A 19,911-nucleotide genomic window follows, 5' to 3' on the forward strand; every position below is an offset into this window, starting at 1 on the left:
GAGGCAGGAGACTCGCTTGAGCCCAGGAGTTGGAGGTTGCTGTGAGCTTTGATGCCACAGCACTCTACCCAGGGGAACAGCTTGAGGCTCTGTCTCAAAAAAAAAGAAAAGAAAAGAAAAGAAAAATCACTCATCTAGAGAGTGAGCTGGATAGTTGAGATTTTGTAATGGCCTTTCTCTGTAAAAATTAGGTGCACTTTCTTCTAAGATACTTTCTTCTCTGCCCCCTGAGCCCAGCTCTCTGGCTTTTTCTTTTCTGTGCTCTGGTCTGACTTGTCCCCTTTTAGCTCACACAGCCTTGCTTCAAGTAAGGAGTGGCATGGTGGAAGAGAATGCCTTATCAGACTGCCACCAGTTCCACCCTGGCCTCTCAGAGATTGCCTTGGGATCACCTAGATAAGGGAGTCATCTAAGTTCCCAAACACAATACTGGTTTTGTTTTTTTCTCACCCATAACTTACCTGTTCCACTTATGTGGCTTTACATGTTGACCCAGAATGGCACTAAATGCTTGGCCCAAAGTAGGTACTCCACAAATATTCACTGAACAAGTGAAATTTAAGTGACTTGCTCAAAATTGCATCGAAATCAGTGGAGAAGAGAAACTAGTTCATCTGTACCTCATCATTAGCCTAGCAACTACCCTTGTAATATCCTTTGGTTCCATCGAACTGAAAGAAACAGTGAGTAAACTGCATTAAGTATGATTAATCCGGTAATTTTCTTATTTTCCTTGATCAAATATGTTGGACTTGAGTTGGTCTGTGTTGTATGGAGAGACTGTGACCTTACAAGTGACCCAGATGCACCATGTCGCATTCAGATCCCAAAACCTGGTGGAAGTAATTGAGGACTTAGCTGTTGGTTCATCCTCAAATGAAGAACCTCCACTGTAGGATATGACTACACCATTGGACTAGATGTTCAAGGCTGAAGTCACTTTTCTGCTTTCCCTCTCCCTACTAGGGAAATTCCCTCTACAAGCCCAGTTATGTAAAAAGGCCAATTTAGGATAAACTGCTGTAGGGCAGAAGAAGAGAAGTGGGTGCACCAAATACGTCTGATGTCTGCACTGGCACTATATTATCCTGTGGCCTTGGAGAACTTGAAACTAGAATTCTGGGTGCTGGAGAATTAGTTACCATGTGACCTCAGAGAAGTTGGAGCCAGAATTCTAGATTGGTGGGACATCTCCCCTTTCAATCCAAATGTCTCTTTTGGCCAAGGCTTTCTGGGAAGGTCATTCTTTCCCTCACACTGCATGAGGGGTCCGTTGGCCCTTTTTGAAGCCTCAGTTTCTTTTTTATCAGGGCACTTTGACTTTGATTTTTTTTTCCTTCTAAGACAACCAAGGTATGTACACTTCCTCCCATATTTGAGATTCTTCCTGTGAAGTCACTGAAGGTCAGGAACCAGACGCTGGCCCCACCCTTCCCGGAGCTGAGGTACCTTAGCGTGGCCTACAACAAGGTGACTTTCTGCTTCTCTGCAATTTCCTTGGGGGCACAGATGGGAGGGTGGGATGTGAGTTGCTCTGGCCTATAGACCAATCCTCCAATTACAGGTATGTGAGCTCAGGATAGAGAAAGTGAAGGGAGTTCAGGCCAAGGCTGGAGTCCATTCAGTCATAGATATTTATTTAGTACTTACCATGTGCCAGTCTCTGTGCTAGGCATTAGACATACATCTTTGGAAGGAAAGACTTGGCCTCTGCCTTTTTGGAGCTTATCACCTATAGGAAGGACTGATAATGGACACATCATCACAAGGATGTTTGGTGTTATGAAGAAATCCACAGTGCTATGAAATAGGTTATGGTAGGGAAGGGTCTAACTTATATTTGGGATCAAGGAAAGCGAGGTGAGAAATGTTCTAACCTAAGTTAACAGCAGATGTGAAGTCCAACAGATTTAACACATTTTTTTTTCTATGTTTCCAATATCCATGTCCTATTTGATTTTCTGTAAAATTCCACCAATTGAGCCTAACTTGAGTTTGAAATACAAAAATCTTTTAAGATACTCTGCTTACATTTCTTCTAAGGCAAGCAGTTGGTATGGCTAAATCCTAAAGTGTTTATTTCTAAGAATTTTATAACTTTAGTTCTTACATTTAGGTTTTTGTTCCATTTTGAGTTCATCTTTATGTATGACGTGAGATAGGCATCAACTTCATTCTTTTGGATGTGGGTATCCAGTATTCTCAACTCCATTTATTGAAAAGACACCTGTTTCCTCTACCAAATGATCTTTATAATCTTGTTGAAAATCAGTGGACCGTATATGTATTATGGATCACTCCTCTTGAAATTGGTAATTTGTGTCTTTTCTCCTATTTTATTGACCCAGAATAGTTGGATGCTATCCTTTTTGTTGACTTGTTAAAATTAAATATGCTGCTGTTTTTACTAGATTTCTCTATTATTTGTCTGTTTTCCATTTCATTGATTTCTGCTCATACTTTTATTTCTTTCTTCTACTTATAGCAAATATGCTATGTTCTTCTTTATCTAGCTCCCTAAAGAGTATAGTTTTAGACTGATTAAGATCTTCCTTGTTTCTGGTATAAACATTATAAATTTCTTCTCTCATTGCTTTGTAAAGCTATGTTCTACAAATTGCAATATATTGTGTTTTTTTCATTCAATTTAAGTATTTTAGTTTTTCTTGTGATTTCTCCTTTGACCCATGGGTTATTTAAATGTGAATTGTTCAATTTCAAAATACATGGGGCTCTTCTAGATATCTTGTATTTATTTCTAATTGAATACTGTTATGGGTAGATAACTATAAGATTTTATTCTTCTGAAATATATTTAAACTTTTTTAAATCTTCCACCCTATGGTCTATCTTGGTGAACTTTCCATGTACACTACAGGAAAAATGTACTCTAAAGTTTTGGGGGGTTGTGTTCTATAAATATCAATTAAGTTCTATAAATATCGATTAAGAAGATCTGGTAGTGTCACTCAGATCTTCTCTGTACTTTTGTCTATTTGTCCCATCAATAACTGAGATAGTACGTTAAAATTGCTAGTTGTGATTGTGGATTTACTTATTTCTCCCTTTAGTTGTGTCAGTTCTTTTTGTTTGGTTAGTTTTTGAGACAAAGTCTCACTCTGTTGGCCCTAGAGTGCCATAGTGTAGCTCACTGCAACCTCAAACTCTTGGGCTTAAGTGATCCTCTTGCTTCAGCCTCCTGAGGGGCTGGGATTATAGGTGCCCACCACAAATTCTGGCTATTTTTTAGAGACTGGGTCTCACTCTTCTCAGGCTAGTCTCAAACTCCTGAGCTCAAGCAGGCTACCTGCCTGGGCCTCCTAGAGTGCTAGGATTATAGGTGTGAGCCACCACACCTGACCTATCTTGTCTGATTTTAATACTGCTACATGGCTTTTTTTTTTCATTGTTTGGGATTCATTGAGGGTACAAAGAATTACGTTACACTGATTGCCATTGTTTTCTACATAGCTTTGTTATGCTTACTATTTGCATCGTGTATCTCTTTCTATCTTTTAATAATACTTGCAACCTATATATTACATATCTTTATGGTTAAGGTGCATCTCTTTTGGACAGCATGTAGTTGGCTCTTGTAAAGGTTCCAGGGTATTTTTCTGAGTGTTCCTGCTCTGTCTTCATCATTAAGCCTTTCTCATATGCCTGTACCTCAGATGGGTTTATTTCCACATTGTTGTTCCTACCCTCAGCAGTGAACTGCTTTGCTTGTTACTTAGTGCTTGCTAGCCTGCTTTTAAGGGACCAAAGAGAGGCTCCAGCCCATCTTAGGCAGTCCTGGGTCCCTGTGTCTTAAGGATTGGCCTTTCTCAGTGGTCCTACCCCTCTCCCACTAGTAGGAGACCTCTATCTCTAATATACTAGGCCCAGATTTCCTGCCCTTACCTGTGAGTACTAGGTTTTTATTATATGTCTTCCTTAAATGCAGTGCCCTGGGCCAACAAGGTTTACTGAACTTCTTACTAAAGGCTTTTGTTCACTGGGCAGAAAGAAGGGCTGGCAAGGCTTCCTGCCATTCCTGCAGTGGCCCTATTCCCCTACAGGCCCACACCACCAAGGAAGGCTGTCTCCAGGCTCTCTCCTGCCTCCAATCTTTCCTGCCCAAGTAGGTGTGAGCTCCTCTGGTGTCTGCAGCTCTCAGGGGTTCTACTCTGTTACTCTATGCCACACCCAGTTTTTAGCAATTCATTAAAATTTGTAGCTGGTTTCTTAAATGCTTGTGTGGCACTCACATTCTGCCACAGCTGAGCTGATGTCCATGTCCCGTCTCTCCTTGGAGGTGTTTGGATTCAGTCTTTCCTTAGATTTCAGGCCATGTAATTGCCCTGAGACCTTAGGTTTCTGTCAGATTCAAAAAGAGTTATGAATTAGGTTATTTAGGTTCTTTTTCTTGTTGTTAAGGTTGGAACATACATTCACATTTGAGTTTTTAAATGATGGTGTGGGTTTTGTTTTGAGACAGAGTCTCACTCTGTTGCCCAAGCTAGAGAGCCATGATGTCAGCCTAGCTTATAGCAACTTCGAATTCCTGGGTTAAAGTGATCCTCCTGCCTCATCCTCCTGAGTAGCTGAGGCTACAGGTACTTGCCACAACACGCCAAGTGGCCACCACATCACCTGGCTAATTTTTCTATTTTTGGTAGAGATAGGGTCCCACTCTTGTTCAGTCTGGTCTTGAGCTCCTAAGCTCAAATGATCCTCCCACCTTGACCTCCTAGAGTGCTAGGATTACTGGCATGAGCCACTGTGCCTGGCATAAATCGCATTTTTGTTTATGACCATCTAACAAATTGTATATCTTATTATTATCAGTGGTCCACTACTGTAATTTTTTTGAACACTAGAACTTTAGTTTATATCTATATTCTCATCATTTAGAATATTACTTGATACATGATAGATGCTCAATAAGTTTGTTAGATGACTATTTAGATCATGTTAAGAAATAACTACTTGTATTGAAGTTAATATTCAATTTATTAAAGTTACAAACTTTAAAATCAATTCTGCCTTCAAATAGAACCTATATAACAGTTGTCCAGAAAATATATAACCATGTAACATGAAAAATAGTGTTAACAATGGCTGGATACTTTCTGGACAGTCCTTGTACATGTAGAATATTCACTCAGAACTCTAGGAGTTTTTTGTGTTAAAAGTAATCACTTTCATTTAATCTTTAATATTTACTTGGTTCATAAATTTGATAGATTGTTATATTCTCCTTAACCCAATGAGATTGAACAGAAATTTAAAATTATCATTGGAACCTGAATGTATTTCCAGAAGCATTCAACTCATCCTGTAGAGAAAAGGGTAGCCCAATGGCCAGATTCTATTGGCACATCAGCCTGATTCCTAAATCCATATCTTTCAACTGGGGTTGCATTTCACAGAAAATATGATACACATACTCTGGATGTAAGTCAAATTTTTAAAATCAATCTTAATTGTAATTTTCTTGAACTTCAGTGGATGGAATTTTGCATCCTAACAAAATTAATTATCCATCCTCTATTTTGTAGTTATTGCCTCTTAACCCCCTGATTTGTACATAAGAGATTCTGCACCTGGCTCGGTGCCTGTCGCTCAAGTGGTTAAGGCGCCAGCCACATACACCTAAGGTGGTGGGTTCGAATCCAGCCCAGCCCGCCAAACAACAATGATAGCTGCAACCAAAGAAAATAGCCAGGCGTTGTGGCGGGCGCCTGTGGTCCCAGCTACTTGGGAGGCAGAGGCAGGAGACTCATTAGAGCCTAGGAGTTGGAGGTTGCTATGAGCTGTGATGCCACGGCACTCTACCCAGGGGAACAGCTTGAGGCTCTGTCTCAAAAAAAAAAAAAAAAGAGAGAGATTCTGCACCCAATTTTACCACCTTTATAATCATTTGTCCACACATATGAGGCACCTTTATAGGTTTATTCTCCTCCTCTGGAGACTAGTTAAGAGATCAGCAGACAGTTTTTGTAAAGGGCCAGATAATAAATATTTTACTCTGTTGCAACTACTTAATTCTGCACTTGTAGAACAAAAGGCAATATACAAATGAATGAGAAAGGCAATGTTCTAATACAACTTCATTGAACAGGTGGTGGGCCAGATTTGGCCCAGGGACTGTACTACATATTCGTCAAGCCTGATTTGGGTACAGCTTGTGTGTTCAGTGATTTTTATATTTTTAAATGGTTAAAAAAATCAAAACAAAGATAATACTCCGTAACATGTTAAAATTACATCAAATTCAGATTTTAGTCTATAAGTAAAATTCTCTTGGAAAAGAGCTACCACACCTGTTAGGGTGTGAGCTAGTGCACAGAGTTTTGAGAAAGATTTCTCCAAAGATTAGGATAGAAGTTAGTTATTTACTTTTTCCTAGGCAGAAAAAGTACCAACACAGTAAAAGAAAGGGAGATAGTGTTGGCAGAAAGAATCGGGTCATTGTAAAGGGAGGTGAAGAAGATTTATGACTGTAAGCAAATTAACAGGGTACTGTGACATTGCTGTATCCACTACTCCTGTCTTCTTAGCAGCTGGATGATAAGCAGTTGCCTTGCCATCAGAGAGAGGCTCATCACAGGTGATTGTGATTCTGTTGGTGATTCTGCCCTTGAGATATGATTTTGAGTAGGAACCGGGGCCTGTAGCTGGGGAGGGAGCACTGTTGGTTCAAGAACTCCCTAAGTGTGTTGAAGCAACTTCTAAAAGGCAGTTTCTGGTGAGTGTGAAGAGAATATATTTTCTTTCTATTAGGCTCTTTTCAGATATTGTAAAAAGGGAACCCCAAGGGGCATCTGTCAGCTGATCAGCTGGGGGTGGGGTGAAGCAAGCAGGCAAGCATGAGAGTGCTCATATGATCAATTTTAGCCCTTACTGAAAAACTATGAGTTAGTACTTTTTCTGTTATTGTGCTATTAAGGTTGTGCATTCAACACCTATTTGTTAGGAATTGTCTGTAGCTGTTTTTGTGCAATAACAATAGAGTTGAGTTGAGTTGCAGCAGGGACCATGTGGTCTGCAAAGCCTAAAATGTTTAATATCTACCTTTGACAGAAAAGGTTTGCTAATGCTGTCTGGTCTAGGTCCAATATTAAAGTCTCTCAAGGCCCCCAGCCCACTTCTAGTCCCTTTTCTTTTCTCGCTGTCTCCTCTCTTCCTAGGGATGATTTCAGATACCCATTGGCCCATGCTTAGTGACTCAAAAATTAATAACTCAACAGGGAACTCTCCTCTGTATTTCAGACCAGTGATTCAAATGTCTACTTGACATTTCTACTTAGAGGTCTGAAAGGTACTTCCAACGTGCATCTATCCAAAGTGAATTAATGATTTTTGTTTTAAAATTTTGTCCTTTAATTGTTCCCTATCTTAGTGAATAGCTCCGTCATTCATCCAGTTACTCAAGCCAAAACTTGGTTGTCACTCTTCATACTTCTCTCTCCTTTACATCACCTCCCTCCCCCGACCCTGGCCATATCTTATCTCTCACCAAGTCTTGTCAAATTTAGGTGCTCATATTTCTGAAATCCACTTAAAGGATTCCCGAATGACCAAAATCTTTACCTACCTTTGGTCTGTGCCTACTTTGCATCTCCAGCCTCATTTTGCAGCAAGCACTCTCACTCTCTCTGCTTTTAGTCGCGCTTGCTTTCTTTGAATTTCTTCAGCAGGCTATGAAGCCTTTCACATCTTGGTCTCTTTGCATAGAGTACTTCTCTGCATTAAAGTAATACTAGCTGCCACAACAACCTTAAACATCATAATCACTTAACACAATAAAGTTTATTTCTTGATTTTACAAAACGCATTGTGGATATTTCTGGCTGAGCCCCAAATTCCCTCTAGCCATAGCTTTGTCATCTTGTAGGGTCATACGACAGCTTTATTGGACCCCATGTCTCTGGTGGGTGCAGATGGTTGAGCAGGGAGAGTATGGTAGAGGAAGTAAAGGAATTACAAAAGGTTTTGTAGGAGCTGTGCCTGCAAGTAGCATTTATCACTTCCATCCACGTTGTACTGGCTAGAACCAAGTCACACCTAACTGCCTGGGAGGCTAGGAGACAATCTAGCTGTGTGCTACAGGTAGAGAAAATGGTTTGTAATACAGAGATGTCTGTGCCATGCACTCCATCCCCCTACTGCATCCACTAAATTACCTCCTATGCCTCCTTTAGATCTCAGGGCCACCTTCTCTTACCTCTCCGACTAGGCCAGGTCACCCTAGTAATTCACTCAACCTCTCTTTTGTGGCATTTACCACAAATTTAAATTTCCTCTTTTGTGTTACTACTTGTTCAGTGCTTTTCCCACTGGACAGCACTCAAGGGCAGGAATGGTAACTGTTTTGTTCAGCAAAGTGCTTGGCACATGGTAGGTATTCAGTAAATATTTGTTGGTCAAATGAATAAAAATGAAAGAGAAGTTAGTTGCTTAGTGGAAATCCTCATACTCCCCAGTGGGGCTCCAGAAGAAGTCAGAGTAAAGTGCCCTCCCACTTCCAGCCCTTGGACCTTAGTGCCTTCAGAGGGTCCTGCATCTGACCAGGGCTATCATTATGTTCTGCCCTACTTTCTGGCCCTGTGATACTGATGGCCCTGATACTGTTACATTGCTAGTAGATGCCCTCCCCAAGATAGTCCTCAGATGTTCCAGGTACTCTGCTCAACAAGGGATATGTATTTTTTGCCCCTCAGATGCCAGCCTGGCCAATAAGCCACCACTTGCAGGCTGGCTTCACAGGACACCCTCTGCGTCCCAGATAGCTATGAAGTCTCCCTTCTCACTGATTCTGCTTATCCTTTAGATATGTGGGTCCCTCTGACCTCTCGTTTCCTCTCCCCCCAGTGTTAGTGCCCAGGACTGGCCTCAAAGAACAAGGCCATCAGGAATGCTATTGACAGACTGATGGGGTGTGTAGAGGTTTGCATTGAGAAAGGTGAAGTGTCAGGCAAATTGTATCCTAAAGTCAAAGTCATCCTTCCAGACTCTTTGTGGAACAAGTGCTCTGCGTGTTTGCTATTGTTTTGTCACCAACATTCCCAATATTTAATATAGGCTACATACCCAATGTGGAGAAGGGAGAAAAATTCTTAATGCTTAAACTTGAAACAGTGATGGTAGAATTTCACACAGGAGGGGCGAGGTATTGTGGGCATAAGCAGGTGATACTTCAGGGATAAGGCATTTCCAACAGTGAGTCCCATCTACAGCAGCAACTCTTCCCCCACCAGTCTTAACAAGCACATACCCCTGCAAGATGGGGCCTGGATGTACCTAGGCAGAGGTGAAGAATGGTGTCAACCTGATGATCTCTTCTGCATTGGTTACAGATTGCAAAGGAGGATGCCGTCCTGCCAGTAGCTCTCTTCCCATCTCTCTGTGAGCTCATCTTTCATAACAACCCTCTGGTGGCCCATACACGAGGTATGGTGCCCACAAGGCTGTGCCTGCTAAGCCAGTGCCCAAGGAGCAATATGGGCATCCTCACTGCCACTTCACTGGGAAGGCCTGGACTCTGCTCTGTGTCAGGGTGGACAAGGTTCATGGTACACTGGGAAAAGGAGAAATAGTGCTCAGCAGCTATTCTGCACCAGCTCATCCTGACAGTTACCTTTTGAGCCAGGCATTATTGTTCCATGGACAGTGTGGAAACTGAAGCTTAGGGAGGTTTATAATCTGTCCAACATCACACAGCAAGAAAGAGGCAGAGCTGGGAATGGAATACTAAATTACCTAGATCCTGCATGACCTCTGCTTTGTGGAAAAGGACTGTTGTGACTTCATTTCCCATTCCCCAGCTGGAGAGGCGTGCAGGCCCAACTGCAGGGCACTCATTCGGAGCACACTGAATGCAGCGATGCTATGTTAGCGGTGGAGCATACTGTCCAGAATTCAGCAGCTAGAGGAATTATAGGGTCCTAGGCCCTAGGGTGACACCAGTGACATTCTAATCCTTGTTCTACATGATCTTTGTTACCTTGGGCAAATGTCTTAACCTCTCTTTATATCACTTTCCCTGCCTGTCAAATGGGAATAATATAGTTCCTATCTCCTACAGTGCCTGGCACATAGTAAGCCCCAGTATAAATGTCAGCTATTAGTAATCTTATTTTCCAATCATGGCACCAGGGGTCCCTCCACTGCTGAAGAGCTTCCTCCAGGAGCGACTGGGGATCCACTTAATTCGAAAGAAGACGATGGTAAAGTCTAAGCATCATATTTTGATGCCTCAGAAGGAATCGCGGAAGGTAAGGCTTTCAAGGCAGGACTCCCACCCTCAAAAGGAATGAGCCTATTTTAATGCATGCAGACTAACTGAGTGATAGGGCTGCTCTCTTCCATGATGCCTAGAATCTTTCCTTTAGGTTCAGTTCTCCTTTTCTTACTGTTAAATATAGATATAACCAGGAGGGGCAAGAAAATCAAAGTTAAGATTATATAGGTTATTCAGGTTCTTTTTTTTATTGCTAAGGTTGGAAAAGCACTTTCCATTTTTCTACATTTGCAAATTGAGTATTTTGGTGTTTGTTTGCAGTTTTTGGCCAGGGCAGGGTTTGAACCCATCACCTCTGATATATGGGGCCAGCACCCTATTCCTTTGAGCCCCAGGTGCTGCCTGCAATTGAGTGTTATTTTCTTTCTTTTAAGACAAGAGTCTCGGCTCGGCGCCTATAGCTCAACCGGCTAAGGCGCCAGCCACGTACACCTAAGGTGGTGGGTTCGAATCCCCAGCCCGGACCCGCCAAACAACAATGATGGCTGCAACCAAAAAATAGCCGGGCGTTGTGGCGGGCGCCTGTGGTCCCAGCTACTTGGGAGGCGGAGGCAGGAGACTCGCTTGAGCCCAGGAGTTGGAGGTTGCTGTGAGCATGATGCCATGGCACCCTACCCAGGGGGACAGCTTGAGGCTCTGTCTCAAAAAAAAAAAAAAAAAAAAAAAAGACAAGAGTCTCATTCTGTTGCCCAGGCTAGCATGCTGAGGCATCAACCCAGCTTACAGTAACCTCAACTCCTAGGTTCAAGCAGTCTTCCTACTTCAGCCTCCCAAGTAGCTAAGAATGCATGCGCCAGCCACAATGCCTAGCCAGTTTTCCTATTTTTAGTATTAGCTACCATGTCCAACCCTAAATTCAATCTGATTCCAGAGGCACATTTTGCAGAAATTTTTGAAATTCTAGATGAAAGAGGAATTTGACTTATTATGCGGTATCTCAGAAGACAAGTGTAACAGCACTTGTCTGGGAAAGTTAGAAGAGGCAGTAGATTGCTTCCATAATAAGGAAACACCTCCTTAAACTTTTGACTGCAAAGACTGCTGGTCAATATAAAAATGTTCATTTGGGGGTGCCCATGCTCAGTGGTTAGGATGCCCACCACATGCTCTAGGGCTGGTGGGTTTGAACCTGGCCTGAGCCTGCTAAACAAACAAACAAACAAAAAATAGCCAGGCCTTGTGGCGGGCACCTGTAGTCCCAGCTACTAGGGAGGATGGGGCAAGAGAATTGCTTGAGACCAAGGGTTTGAGATTGCTGTGAGCTGTGACGCCATAGCACTCTACCGAGGGTGACAAAGTAAGACTCTGTCTCAATAAAAGCAAACAAACAATAACAAAAAAAGTTCATTTGGTGTGAATGACACCTACAGGTGTTGTTCATTTTATAAATAAAAATACATGTTACTGTTATGTTTGTTACCTGACTTGAGTCTGGATGCATCAAATGCTTTGTTCTCAGTATTTTTCATAGTTGTGCCTGAAATAACTGAAACCAACTTGGGTAAATTATTTTGATTAGTAAGAAAGCGAAGGATGTCCAGTAACAGTTGTTGCGATTGCTGCACACTTCTATTGGCACATTTCCTTCTGAGCACTCCGCAGTCAAAGGGTAAAGATTCAGGCAGAAGACATACTCTGGTCCTGGTATAGCCATTCTTAATTTTTGTAGGTGACTATAACTTGCATTGAGACGAGTATGGGAGTTTATAATGTATTTTCATATCTGTTGTTTTATGTCATCCTCTGAGTAGCTCTGAGAAGTTTTAGAGTTGAGAAAACTGAAGCTCAGAAAGTGAAACTCTTGCCCAAGGCCAGGCAGCTATGGAAAGTGATGGAGCCAGGCTCATCCCTGAGTCTTTTGACTTCAAGGCCGATTTCTCCCCACTTCTCCACAGCTCCTTCTTTGGGCCTTAGTTTCTCTGTAAAATAAGGAGGTCAGACTCAGTGACCTCCAAGACTGCTCCCTACTCTAACTTTGATTTTAGTCTTTCTACAGCTAAAAGCTGCACTGAGGCTTGCTGATCCCCAAAATGAAATACACTTTATTCCTTTGCTACCTCCTCTACAGCCTGCCTCTGTCCTGTAAGCTCATCTTAAATCCTGACAGGACTGGAGCAAGCATTGAAAGTCTGAATAGAACTCGTTTCCTCACACATAAAATGAAGATAACTATTCATTTGGTATAAATAGAACAACTAATGTCATGCATAGGGCATATGATAGATGGCAAACATGTATGATTTCCCTCTCTGCCTCCCTGAGTCCTTACCCAGTGCTCTGACTGCGATACAAGTAGCCTGAGGCTAGTATAGCCCACAGGGAGAAATCCCCAATTAGAGAGCAAATCCAATCCAGCCCTTCTTCCATGACAGGTGAAAACTCAAGTCCCAAAGGTGCCAAAGCAGCCTCTGCTACTCCACCACTCACGCATGACAGCAATCAAGTCTCCCTCCAGGAATATGCTGGAGGCAGAGGCAGAGGTAGATGAAGAGCTGCCTACTGCCCAAAGCACTTCTCTGGAGCCACACATACCCACCGAGGGCCTAGAAGGCCTTTCCCTCTCACGCCGGACCTTTGTGCCACTGCCTCCCATCTGCTCTGACTCCACCGTGCATAGTGAAGAGACTGTGTCCCGCCCAAGCGACACAGCTGTCCACCTCAGCCCAGATCAGCCGTCAGATGAGGACACCAAGAGCACAGAGTCCATCTTCCTGACTCAGGTACCTGTATCCAGTTGCCCTTGCCCACTTATTGCCAGCTCCCACAGGTTCCTGCACAGCCCTCAGCTGGCTGGACTGTTGTGGGTAACTAAGAACAAGCATATGCTGAGTCTGTAACCAGAAGTCAGTACCCTTGGCAGGGCTTAGAAATCCCTCTGGGAAAGCCACTGATCTGAGGCTACTGATGGGGGCACATCATGGTCCTGTAGTACTGACAAGACCTAGGGTCTAACTGGAGTGTGGTTCTCACTAGTTTTTTGGAATAGTTTGCTGCAGCCTCTATGCTATGACCTCTCTGCCTAAGGTCACCTCACACTTTTGATGCTGCCTCTGGATCCTGGAAAGACAGATGGAGCAGACACAGGTCCTCCCCTCAAGGTGCTGTCAATCTGATGGGAAAGATGGACAACCATACATGCAATTGGTGCTGAGATTGAGGGAAACCCAGGCACTGTGAGCCAAGAAGAAGGAAGGATGTCTCTGCCTCAGACCAGGAGGGCTTCCTAGAAGAGGTTCAAATGAGCTGAGCTTTGCAGGCTGAGTAGGAATAACAAGGGAAAGAGCTGGCAGAAAGGGCATTCTGGGTAGTGGGAACAGCGAGAAGCAAGGCATAGGGGAGGGAGATTGAAATGGTATAAGCAAGAACCACAAATGTTCAGTGTCAGTGCAGCAGAAGGGTGGCATGTAGGGAAAGGGAAATACAAGGCTGGAAGAGGTGGCTGTATTATTGTACCATGCCTCTCCCTGCCTCTAGTCTTACCCCTCCACTGCTGATCTTTCCAGGACGTACAATTACATCTTACTCACTTATCCACTCATCTCTTTTATTATTCCACAAATGACTTGTAGCAACATATAAACTCATGCAGCATAAAAGTATCTTTATGAACTACCTCAGAACCTTTCTGGAACAATGAAGAATATAAAAAAATAAGTATTGGCTCAGTGACTGTAGCTCAAGTGGCTAAGGCGCCAGCCACATACACCAGAGCTGGCAGGTTCGAATCCAGCCTGAGCCTGCCAAACAATGACAACTACAACCAAAAAATAGCCAGGCATTGTGGCGGGTGCCCGTAGTCCCCGCTACTTGGGAGGCGGAGGCAAGAGAATCACTAAGCTCAAGAGTCGGAGGTTGCTGTGAGCTATGACGCCATAGCACTCTACCCAGGGTGACAGCTTAAGGCTCTGTCTCAAAAAAAGAAAAAAGAAACAGTTGAGAGTTAGATGAAAGGAGAATATGGACAAGAAAAGAAGTAATAAGTACAAGGGTACTCTGTCACTCAACGTGTACATCATGCATAGTAAAAGTGTATGGCTAATGTAGTTCTGAGCTCCTAGCAGCCAAAGCAATGCAGACGTGAGTCACCATGTTATTCATTTAAAAAAAAACAACAAACACTGAAATTGTTTTTTCTTGCCTAATTGCCCTAGCTATAACCTCCCATGTCGAATAATAGAAGTGGTGAGAGCAGATAATCCTTGTCTTGTTCCTGTTCTTAGGAGAAAGCACTAGTCGTTCATCCTCAGTTATGATGTTAGCTGTGGGTTTTTCAGAGATGCCCTTTATCAAGTTCAGATGCCCTTTATCCAGTTCTTTCCACTCTTGGTTTACTGATTTTTTTTTTTATCAAGATATATTGGATCTTCTTTTTCTGTATCTCTTGAGATGATAAGGTGGCTTTGATCTTTCAGTCTATTGATATAGTGTATTTCATTAATTGATTTCCAGATGTTGAACCCATCTTAAATTCCTGGGATAAATCCCTGTTTGTCATGGTGTATAACCCTTTTTACTTATTGAATTCAGTTTGCTAATATATTTGAGGATTTTCACATTTATTAATGCATTGGTCTGTATTTTTCTTTTCTTGTATTTCTCTAGTTTGAGTTTTGGGGTAGCACTGATTTAAAAAAATGAGCTGGGAAGTGTTCCCTCTTATAAATTTTGGAAGAGCTTGTGAAGAACTAGTATTCTTTAAATGTTTGATAGAATTCAGTAGTGAAACCATGTGGTCCTTGGCTTTTCTTTGTGAGTAGTTTTAAAATTACTAATTCAACCTTTTTACTTGTTATACATCTATGCAGATTTCCTATTTCTTTTTGAGTAGGCCATTTTAATTGAGGCTATAACTATATCCCTAAGTGAAATATAAGTCTCATGTTTCTTATAAAGCCATTAGGATAGGATGAAATCTTCCATGGCTTGTCATCAGAGTAAGAATAAAGAAAATGCAAAATAAAACACAGCTTGGCACAGAACAACTCTTGACTACTCTAGTTGTCTGTCTCTTCACGTTGTATTCCAACTATGCCAATCTTTAGTTCCTCCACATGCACCTGGAGGTTTCTGTACCTTTGCTTATGCTGTTCCTGGCCTGTACTATGAGTCGTTGTTTCTCATCACCTGCAGTCCACCCTCTTCCCACTCTGGGCTGGGAGTAGCTCTCCTGGCTCTTTAAGACTTAGCTCAGGTAAGGGTATCACTTCCCCTAGGGAGCTTCCAGGCTGAGTTGGGGCTTCCTCTGGGATCACTCAAAACTGTTGTCTCTCCTCTGTTAACAGCATTTATCAAGGTATTTGGTCCTCGTCTATTTTCATGTATGCCTCCTTCCATCTCAGTCTTGGTCTTGCCCCTTAACAGGCCCAGCATGGGGACCAGCATGGAGCTGATGTTCAGAAGTCTTCATGGAATGAATGAATATTCTTCTTCCTGGGTATAGGTGAATGAGCTGCCTTCCACCATCATGCATAGGGATGATTTAGAGGAAAAGGAGAAAGACCAAAGAAGACCACCACCAACACCCAAAGAGATGAAGAGGACTCGGAGAAAGCTCCCATCCACCTCCCTCCCCAGAAAGTATCATGGCTATGAGGAGCTGCTGACAACCAAGCTGGATCCAGCTTTCGTTGAGCCAAAGGGTATGTGAGGGCATACCTTTGCTCCAGGGCAAGGGGCTGTCTCCACAGCCCAGAGCAATCAAGGCCAAGCCAAGGATGATTCCAGGACTTCTTTTCCCAGCAAGAATGCTGTCTTCTGTCTAGATGTCTGTCAAAGGGCTTCTTGCATATCCTAGCCCTACATGTTAGGAACCTTGTCCTGGCTTGAGCCCTCACCTGATTTGGGGGAGCCACAGCTTTTTCAGAGATTCCAACTGGTCTGTGCCCAGCTGCTCTGGATGGAAAAGTCATCAGAAAAGTTTTGATGACCAAACACCCAAACAGGCCAGATTCTTGGGCTTTTCCTAGCCAAGTCCCAAACTGACATCCCAAATCCCATTCAGTTGAGATAAAGGAGGCAGCCTCCTCTCTGAGCCTCTAAGACTGATATGTTAACAGTGTTTGTGCTTCTAAAGGAGCTGGCACTCAGCTGGACTCTAGGGTGTCAGTCCTTTTGGTGTAACCCCCTAAAGTTAACAGTGCCACACTGGGGCCAGCCCTTTTCCCTACTCTAGTGCTATCTTTCCATTAGGATCTGTGCTCATGTGGGATAAGGATTCACTGAAGAATGATAGACCCTCAGGCACTGTAGCAGATAGGGAGAGATCAGGGAGCAGTGTTTTCTTCCTGGGGAGCTTTCACACCCCTTCACTTAGAGCTGCAGTGAGACTAGGGAATGAAGAAATCAGGAGCGACATGGGGGGTAGGGAGCATGTCTTGACTCAGTCTTAACTTACGGTCCTAGGAATCCAGAAGAATGCACAGGCCCTGCAGCATATGCTGAAGCACCCGATCCTATACCGCTCTTCCAAGCCCAAGCTGGACGCTTTCCAGAAGCACTATGTTCCCAAAGAGAGACGGGTAAGCATTCAGCTGAGTGTGAGTGGGCCTCAAGACCCCCACAGGTACGGATGCAAGCCACCTCAGGACCCTCTGGGGGCCTTGCTTTCTCAGTGTGCCCCACGGGCTCCCCTGTCTGTTGCTGTTACTGAGCATGAGGTCTGAGCATAAGCTTGAGCTAATACCTTCCTCTCTTATCTTTCTGTCAGGCCCAGAGAATCCCTATTCCACCCCAACGGAAGACTCGAGGCCAGCTGCTGGATGACATCCTCGTTCGCATGCGGGACCCTCGGAACATTACAGAGGCTCCACTAGGTATGGTTGTGCCACAGCTGCCAGGACTCAAGATCCAGCAGCTTACTCATCTGCTGGGTAAGGCAAAGAAAGGGCTTGCAACAGAGCAGGAAGAGGTCGTCCACCCCAGCCCTCTCCATGTGGGACAACTGAGACCCAGAGTGAGGGGATTGCCTAACAAGCAGTGTGACTTTGGGCAATCCCCTCACTCTGGGTCTCAGTCAGCATGTTAGGGTGCTGAACCACTGTTTAATATAGAACCAGGAGGGATACTGCTGACTTCTCACTGGCCCATGCTGAAAAGGCCATCTTCGCCCCTCTGAACATCCTCCTCCCATGCCCTCCCACTTTCTAGGGGTCTCTGGACCCAATGCTGCTGCTTCAGGTTAAGTGGGAACCAGGACAAGCTTGGTGCCTCTCCTGTTTCTCTCTCTGCAGGCACCGTGCTGCGCAGGAGGACTGAGCAGCGGCTGGCAAACCAGCAGCAGTACCTGGAGGCCAAACGCCTGCTGAAGGAGTTTCGAGCTCGCTACCGGCGGCTGGTGCGCTGCTCACTACGGAAGGTGTTTGGGGCCACCCCACTGCCACCAACCTGCCCTGCGCTGAACGAGGGCCAGCCCAAGTTTGGCCGCTTCCTGGAGTTCATGGATGAGTTCTGCCAAGAGCCCACAGCCAGTGACACAAAAGACTAGGGGTGTGTATCTCCTGGCCTGCACCCCAGCCCTCTCCAGGGGCCCTCAGGGCCTCACAGCTCAGTTCAGCTGCTCACTGGTAGCAGAGAGTGGGGAGCTCGTCAGGACCTCCCCTCCCTGGGCATGACCCAGCACCTGGCCCAGCAGCAATAAAGAGTGGGTGCATAGAGCAATAGATTGGGTGCCACACATTCTTTCCTGAAACCTGGGCCATGGCGGCATTGTCACACTTCCCCTTCAAATTAGCCTTCCGAGTTTAGATGAAACAGGTATACGCTTTTTTTCTCTGTTGGATGGGAAACTGATGTGGGGGGGGGTTGATGAATTCTGAACAATGACTCCAAAAAAGGACATGTTAAAAAGTCAGATGTTCTGGCCAGGCGCAGTGGCTCACACCTGTAATCCTAGCACTCTGGGAGGCCAACGCTGGTGGCTAGCTTGAGCTCACAAGTTTGAGACCAACCTGAGCAAAAGTGAGACCCCCGTCGCTATTAAAAATAGGAAAAACTGAGGCAAGAGGATAGCTTGACTCCAAGAGTTGGGAGGTTGCTGTGAGCTATGACACCATAGCACACTTCCCAGGGCAACAGCTTGAGACAAAAAGTAAACAAACAAAAAATCAGATGTTCTGAGTATAGCTCTTATGTGTAAAGACAATGTCCCATATACTCATTCATTACTCAGACTCTTTCTTGGTGCCTTCATTAGGGGTGAGAATGACAGTAAACTGGAGTGAACTGTAAATTGGAGATAACCTATGTCAGAAGTCATACATAGCTGTATGCCATGAAAAACCTGTCTCCGATCCTAATCTTTCCCACCATTCTGAATGTCAAAGCAAGAACATTCCCACCTGTAGTACCTCCCAGGACAAAGACAGCACCAAAAACCAACCACCACACTGTCCAAGCTTACTTTGTTTGAGATTGTTCTCCAGAGACAAGACTTTGACTAGAAACAGAACATTCACTTTCATGAGTTTGCTTTATTGTATTCTCAACTTGGGCCTCGCCTCAAGCAGGCAAGCATACATTGAAGAATGCACTTTGGTACTGTTTAAATAAACAAGATATCATTCCACTTGATTCACACCATTTCCTTGTTGGCAGAAGCACCTCTTACAAAGCATGCCCTGTTCCAAGTCCTCTGTCTTTGTCAAAATGCTCTTTATGATCAGTCGAGGAGGAGGGAGCCAACAGTGGCAGTCTGCAAGGATCCAGGTGCCTTCTCCAAATCTAAAGCAGACAGCAGTTGGAATAAAATCAATACATTACCCGTTTTCTATTTCTAGGCAGGAGGGGGAAAGGCCCTTAGAACTATATTTGTACAGAGTTGAGAGTAAACAGTACATCAGGCGCAAAAAGAAAAAAAATTCATTAGTTGGCATTTAAGATAATAATTTTTTCCCTTTGCATAGTATCTATTCTCTCATTAGGACTTTTAGTGCTCTGCTGGAGCCCCAAGGCTACTGAGGAAGAGCCCCTGCGCCCACTGGTGGCACAGCTTTGGAAGTTGGGTAGTGCCAACAAGGGGGAATCTGCCTGCTGCCATATTAATTTAGAACCAGGGTCAACAGCCTAACAGCTTGATATCTAAAGTTGCCTCTTTTTACCTCATACTAAATGAGAAGAAAGGAAGATGAACCAGCCTTGCTTTGCCTTGGCTTTGTCCAACTTTTCTAATTTAAGACACCATTAGAGTTTGAGGTTGCCCCTCACAAGAGGAAGGCTGTGAGAAGTTGCCACCTTACAGACATTAAGGAGGCATTTACTCACAAGGGACAATGAGTACTTTTTCTTAGGAAGAAAATAAAATTACTGATAATACATAGAACAATCTGTACCTTCAGCCTTGGCACTTTTTCCTTGATTCACTTTGACTAATTTCTAAACTGGTGACCTCTATGTCTGAAAGTCTCTTTTCTACAATCTTGTTTAGAAATCTACAGTGGACAATGATCACATGTTAAGTTTCGTTTCTGGATCTTCTTTATAAGAAAATCTATTCAGCAGCTGCTTCCCCTAAAATCCACTTCTTCTACCCCATAGAACTGCTTTCTCATTGAGTCACAAGAATTCATAATCAACTATGTTCACTCTAAAGACCAGGGCAAAAGACCATTCTATGTGTTGATAAGGAA

At 43.8% G+C, this 19,911-nt stretch overlaps 1 protein-coding gene across 1 annotated transcript in view; it reads left to right on the forward strand.

The window, feature by feature from the left end:
* XRRA1 (X-ray radiation resistance associated 1) overlaps window positions 1-17,794 on the forward strand; it is a 104,912-nt gene extending 87,118 nt beyond the window's left edge. Inside the window, exons 12-19 of the mRNA XM_003781362.2 lie at window positions 1,345-1,470; window positions 9,345-9,438; window positions 10,144-10,262; window positions 12,661-13,008; window positions 15,729-15,927; window positions 16,691-16,806; window positions 16,995-17,100; window positions 17,518-17,794. Coding sequence (XP_003781410.1) covers window positions 1,345-1,470; window positions 9,345-9,438; window positions 10,144-10,262; window positions 12,661-13,008; window positions 15,729-15,927; window positions 16,691-16,806; window positions 16,995-17,100; window positions 17,518-17,771 — 1,362 coding nt within the window. The 3' untranslated portion in view covers window positions 17,772-17,794. The remainder of the gene's footprint in view (window positions 1-1,344; window positions 1,471-9,344; window positions 9,439-10,143; window positions 10,263-12,660; window positions 13,009-15,728; window positions 15,928-16,690; window positions 16,807-16,994; window positions 17,101-17,517) is intronic.
* Window positions 17,795-19,911: the final 2,117 nt, after the last annotated feature.

This window comes from Otolemur garnettii, unplaced genomic scaffold, assembly GCF_000181295.1.
Source record: "Otolemur garnettii isolate 467f Iridium unplaced genomic scaffold, OtoGar3 scaffold00001, whole genome shotgun sequence".
Lineage (NCBI taxonomy): Eukaryota > Metazoa > Chordata > Mammalia > Primates > Galagidae > Otolemur > Otolemur garnettii.